Raw genomic sequence first — 21,852 nt, 5'->3', positions numbered from 1 at the left:
AGAATTATATAAACGGTAGTTACCGGAGGCTAAACAGGAAAAAGGAAAGAAAGACAGACAAACAAACATTGATTTTTATATATATAGATATATAAAAGTATTATGCAATTAAGTTTTATTTATTAAGAGCTGACCTTTCTGCATGTGTGAACGCGCACGCGGTTGTTTTATATTTCTTTAATAAATATTTATTTTTATAAAGTAGTCTTTCTTTTCTCTCTCTCTCTCACTCCCTTTTAGTTTGCATTTGTTTCGCGGTATATTTATTAAGAATAAATAACAGATTAAGAAGTATTACAGGTTAATATAATAAAGAATAATAACTAGTTTACAAGCATACATTTGCCGGATATATAAATTAATGAAAAAAAATTACGATTTTTATCAAATATTAATTATTTAAAAATTATTAATTAACTGAACGATCTTTTTTTTCTAGAATATCAGAATATTTTGAGATGATGATGTTTCAAGAATTATTTATTATAAAAACATTAAAAATTATAGAAATTTCCAGAAAAATATATGTACAACTGTAAAAATTGTTGGGCTAAATTTTTATTGAATATTTGGATGGTTAAACGTATATTCATGGAAAGTGGCAAAAACATTTTCGACATCGATAAAAAAATTTAAACATTTGGGACGCTAAATAAAGAAAACGTGGGACACAGATATTTAGGCAGTATGGTAACAGAAGACTGGAACAATGAAGTGGAAATAAAAGGAAGGATAGTGACGGCAAAGGAAGATTTCAGTAAAATGAGGGAATTACAACGCAGCGAAAGTACGGACTAAGAGTTAAAGAAAGGGTTGAGGCCACATGCTATGTATAGAAGTGGATTATATAGATGAGGAAGAGGGAGCAGGACTGGATTTGGAGAAACAAGGAGAAAATAAAATGTAAGAATAAAATAAAGAGCGAGGAAGTAATGAACAAGATTAAAGAAGAAACAGCATTTATGCGGAAAGTACACAAAAGAAAAGGAAACTGATTAGGATATGGTATAGGTAAGAGAAATCTTAGCGACTGCATCTGAAAGGTCAGTTGAAGGAGAAAGGAATCGTAGCATAACGGTTACCTAAAACGTATGGACGTAGTCAGGTAAAAGGACTACAATAGTTATCGGATTTTTTAATCTTTGACCTTCTGTATAATGGTGGTAAAAAATTCGAACATAAGTAGGATGAAATTATTGATTTTTATAGTTTTAAGCCGATCGGATTCACAATATTTCTAAATTATTAATTATTTCTAGATTTGATCAATGTTATTTCTAAATAGTTCTTGCCTGATATTTTTGAGAACTCGTTGACCAAAAAAGTTGAAATTTAGCATAAATATTTGGCTCTATATATATATATACACATACATGAGGTCTGTTAAAAAAATAACCAAACTTTTTTAATTACGCGACAACGGAGAGATATAGTAACGTGCGGTTGGCAGCATTGTGTTCCACATAACCTTCTCTGTAACCACATGTTCTTGGATTATTGATATCTCATTTAGTTTTCCTGTTATTATTATTTGTGTGTAACATTTTTAAGTGTTATTAGCGACTTTTATAACGTGCGTTTTTCGGGAGCAACGACACAACGTAAAATTTTGTGTGAAACTGGATAAAACTTTCACAGAAACTTTTCAAGTTTTGAAATAAGCTTACGGAGATAATGCTCTAGGTCGTACGCAATGCTGCGAATAGTTTTCAAGATTTAAAAGTGGTGGTCAGTCAATTGAAGATGACTCTCAACCAGGAAGGCCTTCGACTTCAACTGATGACACACACGGTCTGAAAATCAACGATCTAGTGCGTGAAAAACGCCGATTGATTGTCAGAGAACTTGCAGAACGGATTAGTATCTCGATTGGATCATGCAATCGCATTTTGACTGAAAAACTGAACATGCATCGAGTCGCAGCAAAGTTTGTTCCTCGTTTGATGACCGACAGCAGAAAGAACATCGAGTGGACGTTTATCGGCAACTTCTTGAACAAGCCGATGACGATGAAATATTGATGCAAAGAATCGTAACGGGAGACAAAAGCTGGGTTTACGGCTACGACATCGAGACAAAAGTTCAATCATCAAAAAATAGCACATTACGAAAATCTCTACTAACACTTAAATACGTTACACTCAAATAACAATACCACGAAAACTAAACGAGATATTAATTACCCAAGAACACGTGATTACATAATATGATATGCGGATAACAATGCTACCAACCACACGTCACTAAATGTCTCCATTGGCGCGTAATTAAAAAAGTTCGGTTATTTTTTGAACAGACCTCGTGTGTGTGTGTTTTTCTTTTCGGCTCCACAGCACAAGAGGTTCAATGATAGGACAGTCTATCCAGGAAGATTTGGTCAAATTTAAGGACTGATTCACGGGAAAAAATAAAATAAAAAAATAATCTGGACCAGTCAACTAAATCTCTTCATTTTGCCTCTGTGTGACAGTTTGAGTTTTTTTTTCAATAAAAATTTTTAAACGGATTGAAATATTATAATGAAATTTCATGAAAATATACCTGACAACATTTTAAAAATTTATCTCAAACATTTACCGGTCGTTGAAAATTTCAAATTGGCAGCATTATTATCATCTAATCCTTTATAGTTCTATAAATATTAGTTTTATTGAATAATATTTTATTAGATTCTTCAAACAAAAAACATCAGGACGTCGAACAAAATCGTATCTTAATTATAAGTAATACTTAACTTATTTCTTAAGTATTTTGTAATACTTTTTTACGATTTTTTCAAATCGTTGGAAAAAAGTTAAAATGTTTATTTATTCTCCTAATATGTACATTGCAAACTGTTAAACTAGTGAACAATAAGCAACCACACATGGTCTAATGAGATGAGGTTGATCTGTATAACATTTAAATGAGCTATAATCTTGTATAAATTCAGGCCGACCATTTCGTCCTGAGTGATTAATTGAACTTCAAACAACAAATTACACCGATATCTACTGTTTAATATTCAAATCCGTGTAAAAAAAATTTAACTTTTACTAGGATCTGAACCTCACAACCTTCGGCTTCAAAAACCAGCTGTTAAAAAACTGACCTGCGACGACAAATTAACCTCTACACTAATCCAGTTAGCTCTCTCTTTTTTTTGTTTAGCCTCTAGAAGCAACGTAGGGTTTACGTTGTATCGTAACATTTTCTATCGTACAGTGCGTTCGAAAAGAAACTATACTCCAACTATGCAATAGTGTAACAATAGGTAACATCGAGTTGCCTTCATAGTTACTTCTAAGCTGCGTGGGTTCGCAGCAATGATTTTAGAGGAATTTCAATAAATTGCACATAGAGATTTATTTCTCATGCATCTATCCTTTCTTTTTCCTGTTTACCCTCCGGTAATTACCGTTCAGATAATACTTCAGAGGATGAATGAGGATGATATGAATGAATGTAAATGAAGTGTAGCCTTGTACAATCTCACGTCGACCATTCCTCAGATGTGTATTTAATTGAAACCCAACCACCAAAGAACACCGGTATCGACGATCTAGTATTCAAATCCGTACCCACCGGGTTGGTCTAGTGGTGAACGCGTCTTCCCAAAATCATCTGATTTGGAAGTCGAGAGTTCCAGCGTTCAAGTTCTAGTAAAGCCAGCTATTTTTACACGGACTTGAATACTAGATCGTGGATACCGGTGTTCTTTGGTGGTTGGGTTTCAATTAACCACACATCTCAGAAATGGTTTAACTTAGACTGTACTTCACTTACACTCATACATATCATCCTCATTCATCCTCTGAAGTATTATCTAAACGGTAGTTACCGGAGGCTAAACAGGAAAAAGAAAGGATTAAAATCCGTATAAAGGTAATTGCCTTTACTAGGATTTGAATGTACAGACAACATTTCACAATTTATTAGTTATCTTTTAATATTATTAAACAGATTTTATATTAAATCGCGAAATTTAATAAAACATATGCTAGCCGATTAAAGGGCATTTGTATGTGTGTATGCATCCTGCTTAGCTTAGCACCGGAATGTACCGATCACTAGCGGAAAATCCCGATTCGTTAGTATATGTCTCGTGGTGGTCAGGTGTATACTCGTTAATTATATTATTATGTATCGATATATATGCGAAATATATATTAATAATGTATCTTTTTATATATGTGATTGTTTTACTTCATAAAATAATTAACTATAACCAAAAGGTAAGCACCGAAATGTACCGAACGCTAGCGGAAAATTCCGATTTCTTAGTATCAATTTCTACAATTAAATTTGTAATTGAACTGTCGTTATATCAATTTTTATCATTAAAAAAAAATATATATTTTTACACAAGAGATAGCCAATTTTGGACACCTAATAATCCAACTCCGAGACGACGCTCGCCAGGGAAACTCGCCCGGAGGGCATGCCTATGACACGCCTCCGCAGCTAGTTTTATTATAAAGGAATTACTAGTTATTAATCTTTACATTGAGATAAACATACCAGCATTTGATGCTTTCTACTATCAAATGAAATATGTAGAACTCTGTAGAAACCGATTTCTAAATTTGTTATCTAAATTCGATTCCCATAATGAAATTCCAACTGTATTTTATAACTAAGTTGAACTATTTTAAGTAATAATATAGAAAGTCATTGATGAATTTGAAATAAAACTCTGTCAACGGCAAAATCATTACTGATTTACATTAAATAACAAATCATAATTAAAAAATGATATTTTTTTTTATTTTCCCGTTTGAATATAACTAGAATATTTATATTAAAAGGGGAAAGTATGGTGATCGTATAAAAATGAAGCATCGGATTTTTTTTTTTCAAATCGTTACGTATTAAGATCCAACTAATTCATCTAGATAAAAAGATAACATATATATATGTGTATCGCACTACTATTGGCCTTATATCTTAGGATTATTTGTATCGATTTTCTAAAAATTTTGTTCAAATATTCTAAAAAAGGATTTTTTAATTATGATAATCGCTTTCAAAATTCGTTAACAAAGTGGAGGATATCGCGGAAAAAACAATTTCGATTTATTTTAAAGACGTTTAGTAAAATCTTAAATTAAACGCGCTAAAGGATAAAAAATAATATTAGGACGGTATCTCAGAATGGATTTGACAACAAGCTTTGATAGTGATATGTAAGATTATGTGAAAATCGTAGCTCCAAATTAAAAATTTGACGTTTTTACAATTTTTTTCTTATGCGTGTTTGCACCCTACTCTTTAGACCATTCATGACGCATACATAAATATTGGAAAAACATGAAATTTTAATTTGAACCTGACTTTCACATAATCTTACATATCACCATCTTGTTGTCAAATCCATTCTGAGATACCAACCTAAAATTATTTTTTACATTTCAGTGCGTTTAATTTAAAAGTGGTGTTTTAAAAATTTTTGTTACACATTTTTTATTTTCTACTTTTTAGTTATCATAAGTTTATATTTTACAGCTGCGCTAGCGCCAAAGTATGAGCGATCTTTCGAAGTTTTCATGTCTCTAATTTCCAATACCGCAGACAAGAGTATAGGCAGCTTTAAAAGTTCATACGTCTTAAAATATTACTGTATATACTTATATACACTTTACTGGATCAAGATGGAGAAATCGTGTTTTTTGTATTTGATTCTTGCCATAATACACATGTGCACGCAGCAATTTGTTTTTGGATTCACCACATCCTGCTCGCACGCGGCTGTTTCATGTTTTGAATTCATACATTTTCGTATAAATTTTTTTTTGTACAGTCGGAGTATATTACGGGCAATTTCTTTTTCATCGTAAATGCGGCCGCGGGTTCAAGTTCTGTAGGTAGAAAAATTACTTTTTTGATTTTTTTTTGACGTTTTGTAATTTTAAGGTGATTTTCCAAAGGGCAAAGGCCGTCAGGGCCTCATTATAGTAAGTATTGAACAGACCAAACTGCTCATTTTTCGGCTATACGTCCTGCCGATTCTAGCATATACTTACCCGGAATGGGGAGCTTTGTTGAAATCCACGCTTCAAAATAAATTAGAAGCCGGTCCAAAACATAGCGTTGCGGACGATATTTGAATATCCTAACGTTAAAATAACCACCGTTAGGATATTGCTTCAGAGGAGAGATAAATGACAATTTTTGTAGCGTGTGAAAATGCCATGCCTGACCGGAATCGAACCCGGGACCTCCGGTCGAAAGGCCGAGACACTTGCGCCACGGAGGCCGGAGGCCGTCTTAGATCATTAATTCATCACTGAATAACTGTACGAGGAAAAATAATATATTGTAGTACGAAAAATTTCAAAAGTAATCGAAGGATTTAAAATCTTTCAGATAAAAGACGACGACGCTGTCAGGAAAATTTGGAATTGATAAATAATATTAATCGAAATAATTTAACGATTAGTTAATTATATTACTGCGGATATTGCACTGGTTCATATTTCCGAGAATACCACTGATAAATCGACTCAAATCATCCAACCTCGTAAATGGGCTAGCGGGCACAGTACGTAATCCATCAACAGTAAATGGTCTATATATATAACCGAATTTCATTGTGAACCATTTACATCAAATCTTCATTCCATTACAATCACTTTCTATTATGTATAACATTAAATATGGTCTTATTAATTTATATAGAATCATGTATAAGAGAGACGTTTATTACACTTATACATGTAATAAATATTCTTTAAAATATATATATATATAAATAAAAAGGAAATTAAGAATATCAAAATTAAGAAGTAATAACGGTAAACGATCAAGAAAAAGTATTCAACATGAAATTTATATAATAAAAAATCGCTTTCGCATACTGCTAAACTCCTACATTACAAAACGGTTATTCTTTGAGAGGCGAAGATTGATGACGCTGATTTTTTTTTTTTTTTTTTTTTTTTTTTTTTTTTTTTTTTTTGCAAAATGTTTCGCGTAAAGAGATCTTTGTAAAACAAAAAAGAATTTTATAAAAAATATATGGACCCGATAACAAACAGGGGATATATAAACTAAAAAGTGAAACAGAAATTTATAAAAATACAGGAAAAATAAAACACACCATCCGGAGAAAAAGATTATAATTTTATGGATATTTATACAGAATGAGCGAAAAATATTAATAAAACAAATATTTAACTTTTATAACTGTAGAAGTATTAAAACTAGCCGGTTTAATGAAGTAGAAATGATCTTAAAAACTTCAAAAATTTCCGAAGAAATCTCTTTATATACAGAGTTGGAATATTAAACAAAGAATTTAAGTTTCCAGAGAAAAAACGGATAATAAGAGTATAGGAAAAAACTGGACCGAGGAAAAAAAACACTAACAAAATGAAAAAAATATTGAGAAAACAAAAAAATGTTCCAAATTATTATGCAAACGTGGTCCGGATGAACAGAAAAATATAAATAAATTTAAAAAAAATTGAATTTGGAAGCTTCCTAAGTCTGTGGGGAAAATTTAATAAAATTTCTTTTTGGAAAAACGATTTAAATTTTAATTGCCCTTAAAGTGACAAAGATTTTTTTTTGTCTTCAGTCATTTGACTGGTTTGATGCAGCTCTCCAAGATTCTCTACCTAGTCCTAGTCGTTTCATTTCAGTATACCCTGTACATCCTACATCCCTAACAATTTGTTTTACATATTCCAAACGTGGCCTGCCTACACAATTTTTCCCTTCTACCTGTCCTTTCAATATTAAAGCGACTATTCCAGGATGCCTTAGTATGTGGCCTATAAGTCTGTCTCTTCTTTTAACTATATTTTTCCAAATGCTTCTTTCTTCATCTATTTGCCGCAATACCTCTTCATTTGTCACTTTATCCACCCGTCTGATTTTTAACATTCTCCTATAGCACCGCATTTCAAAAGCTTCTAATCTTTTCTTTTTCAGATACTCCGATTGTCCCAAGTTTCACTTCCATATAAAGCGACAGTCCAAACATACACTTTCAAAAATCTTTTCCTGACATTTAAATTAATTTTATGACAAAGATAAATTTTAAAAATATTTTTTAATCCAACCCAACTAAACGTCATTTGTATTGTTTTTTAATACTTAATATCTTATTGGTGATTTAAAAATTAAAGATACTACGCTTACTTTGTCTGCACAGTCATTCATTTACCTTTTATTAATATAGTATTTTCGAAAAGTAACTATAAATCTGTCACCTATTACACCAATACGTAACACTGAACTATCTTACGGTAGTTATTGAAAATGATACCTATGAACATCCAGACATATTTGAACGTGATTTTTTTTGTTTTCGAAGATTCTCACCAGTTGTTAATGTAGAATAGCATAGCCTTAATTAAATCGGACTAATAGTAGTTCGGAGGTTTCTGGAGGCTGTCGAGGTTTCCTCAATAAAAATTACTACTTTGCATAATCCCAGAAGTAAAAATCCAATTGATTTAAGTCCGGAGAATGAGGTGACCAAGCCCGTACAAACGATTCGATCTCCCTGAAGATCTCATGCAGCAGTAATGAAGTGTCTGGTTACATGCTCAGTCGCACCGTCTTATTGAATCCAAGCGTTATTAATTTCGTCCTCAATTAGCTCTTCCATGATCCGGTGAATCATTTCGAGCTGAATTTATTGTTTCTGCGAAGAATATTGGATTGAGGCCTTTTTCTGGATATTGCAACCTACACCTCGATCAGTCGGTTGTGGACAGACTATATCCGTGAGTTCTGTGCGTGAACATCGGTAAAGAAAACATACGTCAGAATTGTCGCTAGAAAGCGAATCCAGTGTTGAATTCGCTTTCCACAATCTTTGGCCGATAATTTTTAACCACTTTCACTTTATACGGGAAGAGCTTCTTATGAATTGACTTGTATGCAGTTGGAATACCGATGTTTTTCTGTCGTCCCGACTTTAGCACGGAATTGTGAATATGTTTCGTAGCAGATAATATGTCTTGCAGATTTTCTTCATCCATTTCTCTTGGTTAATCACTTCATAGTTTTACCGACACCTGTCACCCTGAATTCCCCGATTAGATCTCTTAAATTATGTCGATTAGGAACAGGTGTACCTGGAAATCTAGCGGAAAACTAGTTTTTTCATAATCTGCGTGCACTCGTCACGTTCACGCAAGACATATTCAAGAGAAAATTCACTGTGCTAAACTTTTAACATCATTCCGAGCGCACGCGGAAAGTCAATCGTTAAAAGGCGACGGACCTTACCGACCTATGCAGAAAACATTACTCGCACCGCACGGAACAGAATCCCTCAACATATACGAGGTGTGGCTATTAAATAACGAGAATAATGCTGTAAAGTATTTAATTTTTAATTTATACATTTTGAGTTATTATCCACTTCAATATACACCTCTCCTCAATCCCTACAACGCTCCATACGAATTTTCCATCGTTCGAAACAGTGCTGGAAGTCTTCTTCTGTGATTTCTTTCACGACGCATCCCGCTTTTTCTTTCACAGTTTCAACGATCTAAGATCTTGTTCCTTTTAATGCAGATATGACCTTGGGGAACAGATAAAAGTCATATGGTGCCAGGTAAGGCGAGTAAGGCAGATGGTCGAACACTGGGATATTATGCTTGGCTAGAAACGTCTTACCAAGGACAATGCAGTGAGAGCCGGTGAATTGTACTGATGAAGAATCCATGCCTTGTTCTTCCACAATTCGGGTCGTTTTTTTCTTATTTTTTTCACGGAGTTGACCAAAGACCTTGAATAAAGACAAGAATAGTTAACCGACGGATAGATCGGATGAAATTACCTATTTCTTCAATATTTTTATCCGTTTTTGACGTGCACAGGCGACCCGAGCGAACACAATCTTCAACGTCTTCTCGTCCATCTTGGAAATGCTTAAACCACTCAAAAACACGAGCACATGATAAATATCCATTGCCATATACTTCTTTTAATAAAATATAAGTTTTCAATAGTGGTTTATTTCATTTATTTAACGTATGACACGAAAACACAATACCAATTACAGTAAAAAATCACAAACATTTAACAAATTAATATAAGCTATTGATTCTGGAGTCGCCATTAGGAAATCTTTATAAGTCCCTTCATAAGCTGTCCTAGGGTAAACTTCTGCGATATGTTTAACAGTTTGATTTTCACCATACTCGTAAAGGGGAATCGGTGTTTACACCCATTTATACAGGAAATAGGCGCATCTACCATGCTGAGTTTATATTCTGTTTAGCGTTGACCATGTCTTACGTGGAAAGTCAAAACCCAGCGGCTTTTGAGTAATACATGGGATTGGTTATTCTGCTTTGCGTTCCATTCTTGACACCAGGTGTTAGTTAAGTTAAATCCTTCCTCTGTAGTAGCAATTGCTGCTTTGATAGATGGCTTTCTAAATCGAAGGCAATCTTGATTGGCATGCTCAATGTCCTCAAGTATTGGTAGATTTCGATTATCCATAATCTTCTTGTATTCTCTTATAAGAGAAAGTTTTAAAATCATAAGTAGCTGTTTTTCCAAGTTTCATATGAAATATCACGACAATTCTTTGCCATAATAAAACACTTACAATTTTTTCCGCAAAACAAAAAAAAAAGATGTTATCCAAACGAAGGCCACGGCCAGACTAATATGTCTACAGAAACAGGAGTGGAAACAATCGAAAGAGAAGACTTCACGCTACACAAATGTCGGTCGTATGAATTTGGCGAATGCGCAGTTCTACTGTAGCAGCATTAGTCTCACTATTTAAAAGCCACACCTCGTAATCGTGTTTATATAGGTATATACTTACTTTTTCAACGCACAGTAGTAAAGAGAATATTTAGTTGAATTAATTTGAAATCGTAACAAATATTCCAAAATTATAGCTAGAAAAAGAGAAATACAACAAATGCCTTTAAAACCCGAAATCGTTATGTATAGTCAGTTACGATAAAAACACTGAACCGAATGCAAACTACACAATTATATACTTCGTAAACACAAAGCAATGTATTCCTGTGAAACGTTCAAAATTCGGAATTACTACACTCACTACCACGTACGCGAATTCTACAAATATACAACTGAGAGTCATATCTAGTAGATTTTTATAGGTAGTCGAATATGGTAGAAAGGGTTACGGCGCAGGGAAAAGAGAGAGAGAGAGAGAGAGAGAGGAAGTGAGAGACGGCTCCCAACGGAGTCCCTAATGAAATTGCTGCAAAAGCTGTAAAGGGATGGAACCCTTTATATTACCGTTCCTCTCTCCTTCTATCCCCTTCAACAAACTGCATTTTTTATATTGTAATGCTGCCGTATACGCTAACAAATGTATTGTACAGGAAGCATCGGCCCAACAACGTTCAAACGTACGCAATCACGTTCACATCCGTAACTAAAATTAAATTAACTCTGTAGGCGTTGCTAGGTTCATTAATTCTTAATTTTTGATACGTAAATGGAAATCTACCATTTTCGTTTTTTTTTTTTTTGTTTTAATTAAATTAAACAAGTGTTGATTGAACAGTTGAACAACTATAAAATAAAAATATTTTTCAATTTTTTTAAACACCGATTCTAATATATTTCTTTCTTTAAAATTATTTGTTTATAAATCTATTTTATCTAACGATCGAAAACCGGACGAGACAAATAAAAATTTATACAGAGTTTTTCTAAAATGGTGGACTGTGGCTATACTTTTTCGGATTCTACTTTTAAAACTAAACAAAAAATATCCTTAGGAAAAATGGCAATTTCTCCTTCGTTCTCCTCCTGTCCGCTATTTTTTTTATTTTTATGTAAAAATTTATATCTAAATTTCGGATAAAGGAATCAAATTAATATTTGGTAAACGCCTTGGTAATAAAGTTTTAAAATTAGAAAAAAATCAGAACTTAAATACCTTCGCAAATTACAAAATAGCGGCCTTGTTTGTTTTTCAATCCGTTATATTTCCATAAATATTAGTTTTATTAAAATATTAGTTTTTGCTAAAATATTAAGCCTTTTATTTTGAATAAAATAACATTTTATTTTTTAAAATCGGTTAAGCTGAGTTATGGTAAAAAATTGATGTAATTTTGTGTATGTTTTCATGTCCTCCACTTTACGTTCATTCGATTAAATATTAATTGTTTTTATTTATTGTTAATTCTAGTATTGTAAATTAATGTCAAATTAAGTAATAATTTTCTCACAATAATAGATCTAATAATTAAAAAAATAAAACAACTACTTGTGATAATCTTACGTTAATAGTTGTAGAATGTTAGGTGTATTTTTAAAAAAAATAAACAGTTAACAATTGTCAAAAGTTATAAGATATGTCCAATGTGTCCACCATTAGAAATTACACAAGTCTCCAAATATTTTTCTGAAAGATTCTCTTAACCGTTCGAAAATTCCGGGAGTATTCCTAATTTCTTGAAATTCATTTTGGATCCTTTGCTGAAGATCCTCAATGTTGAGCATTGGGGTTGAATAAAAAATATATTTGAAATGGTCCCACAGGTAGAAATCAAGAAGGTTTAAGTATTGTGATCGGGCAGGCCAGGGCACTGGCCCTCCGCGGCCTATAGGCCTATGGCTGTATAGGTGATATTTTATGGTGAGTATATGTGTGTACATATATATATATATATATATATATATATATATATACACACTCACCATAAAATTTTTTAATATTAATCACTTAATTACACAATACTAGCCCCGATGAGGGCTCGGTTCGCACACATTTCCGACTAGCCAGACGTCTGGACTCCCGCTGTGTTCGTTACACTCATTGTTGTGAGAATAATGATAAATAACAATTAAAACCAGGAAAATTATCTTTCCTCCAACATTTCCCTCGTTCTTGATGTAGAAGTTGCTGCTATAGATACATATCAGTTTTTGTTCCCCTTTCCATTACCCTAGAATACCTTATATCTCCGGAAAGGGTCAAAATAGAGAACTGTAAATCTGATGTTATAAAACGCATAATTTATTATTTTTACGTCGAAAAACGAAATCAAAAACGGTATTAGTTTGCCGTCCAACAGGAAAAATTCACAACTTCACTCTTAATGGGATTAGGGCTTGGATCTACGGTTTAAATCTTCCCTTTGATAACACGAACGTGTCCTTCAAATTTGAAAGAAATCGATCGGTCAGTTCTCGCGTAATGCTGTTGCAAACGGACAGAATCGCCACAAAATTTTGCGTTTATATATTAAATTGAATGGAAAGAATTCCCTTTTTTATAACCTCAACGTTTCATAATAATTTCAAAACAAAAATCAGGAGTATTTGAGGTACCGTAGTAATTTCCCGCTTTTCACAGTATTTGTTATAACTGATAGAAATTTAAAATAATAAATAATTATGTACTACAAAATATTTTTATAGTAACAAATATTATGTATTTGTTTTATTAAGGAGTAGCAGATGACGACACCCAAGATGAATCGCTTCCTCAACAAGAGACGACAATATTGCCGAGCAGTTGTTGCCTGGACGACGGTCACCAGGTGTCATCACCGGTAATCGCAGCCGCATTAAGAAATCTACGAAATTTTCATTATGTACTTACAACAACTACAACAACTCAGTCACCGACAAGCTCGACCACTTCGACGATTACAAACGCAAGCCATACTCACGTAAGCAATAATAAAATTTAATAATTTGAGTCGTCATAAATTTATAATAAAAAGACAAAACCCAGATAAATATATAAAATAATCCCTGATATTTTTTAAATTAGTTTATTAACTCATTTAAACAGCAAGAAACCATTCATATACGAAAAAAACCCGTGGCAAAGCAACTTTATTACTTCCTTTTTTTTGAGGTACTACAAATTACACGGAAGTTTTTGGTAAGGAACATATTTAGGATATCAAGATAAACAAAAGATTTCATTTGGACAAATGTTTTATCTTTTCACATCAGTCTACCGTTTTGTGTTTTATCAATAAAAATTTATATCTTAAGAAGGATAAATATTTTTAAACACAACTAAAAAATAAATAAATATTTTATTATGGAGTTGTTAACCATTAAAATATCGAATTATGTTAATCCTTTTATTGAAAAAATAAAAAGGCAAAGTATTTCATGACTTTCCCGGCTGGCTATTAAGAATAAAAAAATAAAAGGGTTAAAGCAAAAAAAAAAAAAGAAGCAAAATAGCATACATATCTCATAGAGTTTGGGAATAAATTTTAAGAAAAAATCTTCTAAAAATATCCATCTATAGCAGGTGTGGCCAAACATTTAGCTTTTAGGGGCTACTTTTTCCATAAAATATAGTCTGCGGTCGACTATGGATACGGGCAAATAATTTTAAAATTTTAGAAGATAATTAAAGAAGTCATTATATCGCCGATTTAAATTGCAAACTTCCACTTTTGGTCAAAAATTACATTTTCACACTATTAGAAAGAGAAAAACACCTTACATTGGCTATGAAACACCGCTATTATGCACCTATTTAATTGAAATCGCGTGACAAGCAAAACATTTATGCGTTTTAAGAAAGTTGTGCAAAATATGCTGAATATGAGTTATCAGGTTTGCAATCTAAGCCTACAATATATTTTTTATTTTATGAATTCAAACAATATTTATTAAAATTTAAAAAAATACAATGTTAAGAAATAAATAGGAACAAAACATATTTTTTATTTTATGAATTCCAACAATATTAATTAAAATTTAAAAAAAAAACAATGTCAAGAAATAAATACGAACAAAACAAATTTTAAGCATACAATTTTTATTTGGATGAAACTTGGCATTGCATAAGAGCAGCAATTTTCTCAAAATTTGGCTCATATGAACTTAAAGTAATGACTCATAAGTAACTTAAGCATGACTCTAAATGTAGATCCGTTATTTGCGATCGCTGTTTTGTTTTGATCGCATTCATATAAGAAAATGCGGATTCACATAAATATGTGGAGCCAAAGAAGACATTGAAACGAGCAACAATTGTCCAAATATTTGGATATTTATCTTTGCTTATTAGTTTCCAAAAATTGCTATCTGAAACCATTTATTTTAGATTTATATCGCATTTAATATTTAGTATTTCTTCTTCTAATTCTGCTATATTTGTAGTATTAAGAAAATTGTAAAGTTTCTGTGCAAGACTTTCAACGTCGATGTCATTAAATGGGTAAGATAAAAAATAGGCAATATCTTCAAGTTCACTTAGTTTGAGAAATCTTCTATCAAACTCATTTAGAAGCATTCCAATAACATCAGCATATTTGTCGTAAGCAACAGTCTTGTTATTTTTAGATTCATCTGCCAGATTTTGATAGTGTTTTAAATCACGACGCTTTAGTTGCATCGCAAGCATATTTAATTTTTCCTTAAATGACTTCAAAATGCTAATCATATGTATTATTGTTTTACCTTTACGCTGTAGTTGCTGATTTAATTGGTTTAATTTTTCAGTAACATTAGTAACTGACATTAGTAGTGACTGACTGTCACTTCACTGGCTGTCACTTTACTATCTAACTCTCTAACACACACTGATACGCGCCCGCCCTGTCTATTTTCGCTACAGAGAAAAAGCAAGTTGAGACACACGGCCACACAGCTGCCAACTAGCGCCGACAGAGCGCGTTCAGTATTACTAGATTGTTTATCTTATCTGGATAAATATAAACAGTATGTGTATGTTTCACAAATAATTTATTATTGTAAGATTAAATTATAGATTTAAGAATTTCAATCGTTTATTTAAGTTAGAACAAATTGTTCAACTTTGGCTTCGCGGGCTACTTTTAAAGCCTTTGCGGTCGACTTGTTGGCCATTCCTGATCTATAGGTTAAGCCTAACAAATTTGTTATAATAAAGATTTCTGTAAAACTAACAATCCCTTCAATAAAAACTAAAATAAGAAAAATAAATTTTTAAAAACTTTTTCTAAATTTTAGGAACGGGGTCAGTACTTTAAAAAAACTGCACCCATTTCTTAATATGTCTAAACGTAAAAGGTCAAAATCGAAGGAAGATAGACCAGAAGAATACCTTTTTTTCATCAATTTTAAGCACCTACGAGGCGACTGAGAACATCGTGTGATTTAGCTACAATTGCCCCTAAGTGCCACGGCAGTTGACTGTCCCCTAGTTACATCCCTAAGGACGTATCCCTTCGGGGTCCTCCCTCATCATTGAAGCAATCCGATTCCCTGTTCAGGAAGACCGGAAAGCCTCTCAGAAGGAGGGCTCCTTCTCCTCCTTGGCCCTATACTAACTACTGTAGCTACAGTTACTAAGTACTGTACTACTGTACAACTACTAAGCTACTGTACTACAAACCTAAAAAAGATTTTTTTTCGAATTTTGTGTGTTACGTCGGATATCATAAAAACTACTAAAGTTTCCGTTCTAGGACCTGGCTTACGAGTATTCTATTTTCAAGCTCAAACTACATATAAATGTTTTTGAACACTTTTATTTCAGTCGATTGCAATCAAAATGGGAGGTCGACAACCAGATGTTACAACAGTCCTAAATCCAAAATTTCAACATCCGACAGCTAATCGTTTTCGAGTTATGCGTAAAGGCGTCACGCCAAAACTAGTCAAAATTGATTCAGGAATGATTAAAATAGATATTTCCGTTGAAATTGAAAACGGAAATTTTTCGCGATCACATTACTTCCTTTACTTTGAACAAGGAAGTAAAAACAATAAAATTTTTAAAAAAATCAAATTTTTTATAAATTTAAAAAAACTGTTTTTTTTTTGTTCTTTTTTTGTAATTTAACACTTTGAGTGCCACGTGAGTCCAACGTGGATTCACAGAGTTACAGATCTAATGGCCGCGTGAGTCGAATGTGTCACCACATGTTAGGTTTAGTTATATGACCGTGTAACTCCGCTTTGTTATCATAGTTCCTATTAAAACACACGGCAAGTGAAAGAGCACGGCCAGTATGTCATGAAACTGTTATTGGCCTGTTGATAGCGAGTCCACATTGGTATCACATAGCTATTACTGTGTAAAAAACATAATGAAATAACGCAGAATATCATTATTACAATACGATGTTATTTTAATTGACAAAAATTATACAAAAGCAACTGCAGAAAATCTGCTTGAAAATAAAATATAGATAATAAAATTTCAACCTGAAAATAAAAAAAAATTAACTTTTCAGACAAAATATTTATGTACACCAAAAAACAGTCCAAACAAAAGGGTTTTTCATACACCACACATTTATATTTGGTTTGAGTAGTTTTTCGCAAGGCAATCTTCCTGCCTTCGGCCTTTGACTTTTTTTCATAACATTTATGACATCGCCTTCTTCCTTGTCTGCCAACATCGACAAGGCGGTGAGGTTGGTCTGCTGGTATCGGAGGAGGAGGAACGGCACTAACGTTGATTCTTGTCAGTTCTTCGACTAATTCTTCTTTGAATGCGATGATTTGCATGTTTCCATTTGTAAGCCGATTGTTTAAGTGTAGTGCATTTACTACATTGGTTCCAAGAAGCAATTCTACAGCAAGTTTTCTGTACCACTTCACTCCACGTCTCAGAGGTGAGCAATAACTACTGATTTAATTTTTTTTGTCAGAATCTGTTAAATCTCTTTATATACTGTAATTTTTTGAAAAGTTTTTCGCAAGAGAGTAGCATAAGACTATGAAGGGAAGCGATCAGATACCAACATATTTTCGCGGAGCGCTAATCAACCGCGGATCATTGTGATGGGAAAAGGTTTTAACTGTTACTGGCCGCGTGAAGCCGATGCGTCACCACACAAAAAAACAATCGCTAAAAACGTATATTTTACTCAAATGAGTGACAGTTATTACTAATAATTTTTTTTGTGATACTGAATGAAATTATATGAGAAAACAAATTGGCCATTAAAATCGTTTTACTTCCTGTGTAGGTGGCACTCAAAGTGTTTTAATTAACAATTTAAATTCATTCAGAATTTTTTTATAAATATGGCCTGATATTCTCTTAAAAAAATAACAGAAAATTATCAGAATGCAAATAATTATTTGATTCACCGAAGAAAAAGAATACCCAACGGTTTTCAATGATACGTTAAAAAACAAGACATATACATAAAAAATTAAAAGATACGACTGACGAAAAAAATTTGATTTATTCCTAAAATAAATGTTCAAAATAAACGTTAAATTTGTTTAAAAATTCGACCATAATTTAAAGGTTGATGTTTTAGTGGGCATATGATTACTTGGTCTATTTACTGTAGAAGGATTCTGGTCTTACTAAATTGTGTCATTTAATTACATTTATACTGTTGAAATATTCATACGAGAATACTTTGCTATTCTGGGGATTCGGCGTGACGTAAGTCACGTCGAACATCCCTGTCGAAACATTCCCTTAGTCGAAATGGATCAAGAGATAGACAAATGGTTATTTCCATTGAAATCTGAAAATTTTCGCGACCGCTATACTTCCTTTACTTAGTGCAAGTAAAACAAAGTGTTTCCAAACTTATATATTTATATGAATATTTTTCATTATTTTCACTAATAGAACATGTTCTGAAAGTTTTTCCGTCTCCTCGTGGAAAACTGTATAAAACCTTAAAAATTTCAATATGATCTCATTTCCCCAGGGGAACTGAAATCCGGGTGACTCGATAACAAAATGTTTTCGGACATACGAGATGCGACAATAAAGTAATGAGACTGATTTTTCTTTGCAAGATGTGGCAACCCTGCAGCTTGCGTAGGCAGACTATCTTTGATCTTGGTCTATAAGCTAATTCTAGTTCAAGCGGCACACTGATGCAACTGCTCAGTCGTGAGTTGTGCTGTAATAAGTGAACACGTGTTTGTGTCTCTCGTCACAGAAATGAAACCGCAAAATATTGCGCGACGGTATGCCAATTCTTTTTGCGTTAAATCGGGTGAAAACGCGACGAAAACTTACGGTAAGCTTCAGAAGGCTTTTGGAGAGGAGGTTATGTCAAGAGCTCAAGTTTTTCGGTGGCATAAAATTATTAGTGAAGGCAGAACGAAAATTGAAGATTAAGACCGCAGCGGTCGACCATCACCTCACGGACAGATGTCAACTTGACCAGGGTGCGTGAAATCGTACGATCTGATCGAAGATCATCCGTGAAAATGATTGCAGAAGAACTCAACATCGATCGAGAAACGGTTCGTCTAATATTAACTGAAGATCTTGGTACGAGAAAGATTTGTGCAAAAATGGTCCCCAAAAATTTCACACAACAACAGCGAGAAACACGGAAAAATGTGGCAGCCGATCTGTGAGAACAAACGGAAATCAATCCAGATTTGTTGAGCCGTGTTATCACTGGTGATGAAGGTTGGCTTTTTCAATACGATTCAGAGACAAAACGCCAAAGTTTGCAATGGTGCTCAAAGGGATCACCCAGACCAAAAATAGCTCGCATGTCAAAGTCAAAAGTGAAATGCATGCTTGTGTGCTTCTTTGATTCCAACGGAATTGTTTATAAAGAGCGGGTGCCTCCTGGACAAACAGTTAACCAATATTTCTACAAAGAAATTTTAGAAAGACTTCGTAAACGAGTTCTTCGTGTCCGTGCCAACATTGCTGATAATTGGATTCTGCATCACGATAATGCGCCATCCCATACTGCTCTGTCAGTACAGCAATTTTTAACCTCAAAACAAATTTCAGTACTACCAAAGCCACCTTATTCACCAGATATCGCTCCGTGCGACTTTTTTCTATTTCCAAAATTCAAAATGGCGGTCAAGGGACACCATTTTCAAACAACACAAGATCTCCAAAAAGCTGTGACGAGGGTCTTGGAGGATATTACAGAAGATGAGTTCCAGAAATGTTACTATCAATGGCAGAAGCGCTAGAATAAGTGTGTGCAATCAGAGGGGAACTACTTTGAAGGAGACAACACTAAACATGATTAAAACGGTAAGCAACATATTTTTTTCACATCAGTCTCATTACTTTATTGTCGCACCTCGTATATTTGTAAGAATTCTTACAAACATACACTTTCAAAAATCTTTTCCTGACATTTAAATTAATTTTTGATGTAAACAAATTATATTTGTTACTGAAGGCTCGTTTAGCTTGTGCTATTCGGCAATTTATATCGCTCCTGCTTCGTCCAGCTTTAGTAATTCTACTTTCCAAATAACAAAATTCTTCTACCTCCATAATCTTTTCTCCTCCTATTTTCACATTCAGTGGTCCATCTTTGTTATTTCAACTACATTTCATTACTTTTGTTTTCTTCTTGTTTATTTTCATGCGATAGTTCTTGCGTAGGACTTCATCTATGCCGTTCATTGTTTCTTCTAAATCCTTTTTACTCTCGGCTAGAATTACTATATCATCAGCAAATCGTAGCATCTTTATCTTTTCACCTTGTACTGTTACTCCGAATCTAAATTGTTCTTTAACATCATTAACTGCTAATTCCATGTAAAGATTAAAAAGTAACGGAGACAGGGAACATCCTTGTCGGACTCCCTTTCTTATTACCGCTTCTTTCTTATGTTCTTCAATTGTTACTGTTGCTGTTTGGTTCCTGTACATGTTAGCAATTGTTCTTCTATCTCTGTATTTGAACCCTAATTTTTTTTAAATGCTGAACATTTTATTCCAGTCTACGTTATCGAATGCCTTTTCTAGGTCTATAAACGCCAAGTATGTCGATTTGTTTTTCTTTAATCTTCCTTTTACTATTAATCTAAGGCCTAAAATTGCTTCCCTTGTCCCTATACTTTTCCTGAAACCAAATTGGACTTCTCCTAACACTTCCTCCACTCTCCTCTCAATTCTTCTGTATAGAATTCTAGTTAAGATTTTTGATGCATGACTAGTTAAACTAATTGTTCTGTATTCGTCACATTTATCTGCCCCTGCTTTCTTTGGTATCATTACTATAACACTTTTTTTGAAGTCTGACGGAAATTCCCCTTTTTCATAAATATTACACACCAGTTTGTATAATCTATCAATCGCTTCCTCACCTGCACTTTCGATAATATAAAGTGGAAATAGAGGGTGCTGCTGTTCCACAGTGTCTATACGCGAGCCGCCACTGTATTTGAACTCATAATCTTCAAGATAAAAGGCAGTGACGTTACTAAATCGCCAGGCAGGCAAGCTAAACCCACCGGGTTAGTCTAGTGGTGAACGCGACTTTCCGAATCAGCTGATTTGGAAGTCGAGAGTTCCAGCGTTCAAGTTCTAGTAAAGGCAGTTACTTTTACACGGATTTGAATACTAGATCGTGGTTACCGATGTTCTTTGGTGTTTGGGTTTAGATTAACCACAAATCTCAGGAATGGTCGAACTGAGACTGTACAAGATTAGTGCAAATGAATTACTTAATTTGCACTGACACATATAATCCTCATTCATCCTCTTAAGTAATACCTGAACGGTAATTCCCGGAGACTAAACGGGAAAAAGAAAGAAAAAAGGCAAGCTAAGTATGTCATAAAAAGAATAATATTTTGTAATAAAGAAATTTTATTAAAGTAAATTGCCAAAAATGGGAAGCGCTCAAAAACTTGAAAAAAAAATTACCTACATCTAAAATATAACATACATAATTCAAAAATATCGACTGGTTATTTCGACTTTTAAGCAATCAAATATCGATTTTTTTTTGTATATAAAATTATATTAATAAATAATTGAAAACATACAATGAAGCAATCGTACTAATGTATTAATTATTAGTACTAAGGTACAAATTATATGCTAATATATTACAGTAAACATTTACATATACATCCATACTCCCATATATTAATATGCTACATTAATTAATCAACAATACTTAAGGGTATTGTTGTTCATCTTTTTACTGATCTAATCCAGTTTTCTTTGCTTTGTAAACCCGACAT

The 21,852-nt window shown here is 33.2% G+C and overlaps 2 protein-coding genes across 2 annotated transcripts in view; one reads left to right on the top strand and one right to left on the bottom strand.

Annotated features, from left to right (window-relative positions):
- Positions 1–21,852, bottom strand: part of LOC142333255 (uncharacterized) — a 496,762-nt gene that overhangs the window by 282,025 nt on the left and 192,885 nt on the right. The gene's annotated exons all lie outside the window — the stretch shown is intronic.
- Positions 1–21,852, top strand: part of LOC142333256 (uncharacterized) — a 301,571-nt gene that overhangs the window by 179,180 nt on the left and 100,539 nt on the right. Inside the window, exon 4 of the mRNA XM_075380259.1 lies at positions 13,399–13,622. Within this exon, the coding sequence (XP_075236374.1) occupies positions 13,399–13,622 (224 nt within the window). The remainder of the gene's footprint in view (positions 1–13,398; positions 13,623–21,852) is intronic.

The sequence above is a fragment of the Lycorma delicatula genome, chromosome 12 (genome assembly GCF_047948215.1).
Source record: "Lycorma delicatula isolate Av1 chromosome 12, ASM4794821v1, whole genome shotgun sequence".
Classification (NCBI taxonomy): Eukaryota; Metazoa; Arthropoda; class Insecta; order Hemiptera; family Fulgoridae; genus Lycorma; species Lycorma delicatula.
The sequence above is the reverse complement of the archived record's forward strand: the minus strand, read 5'-3'. Positions and strand labels throughout refer to the sequence as shown.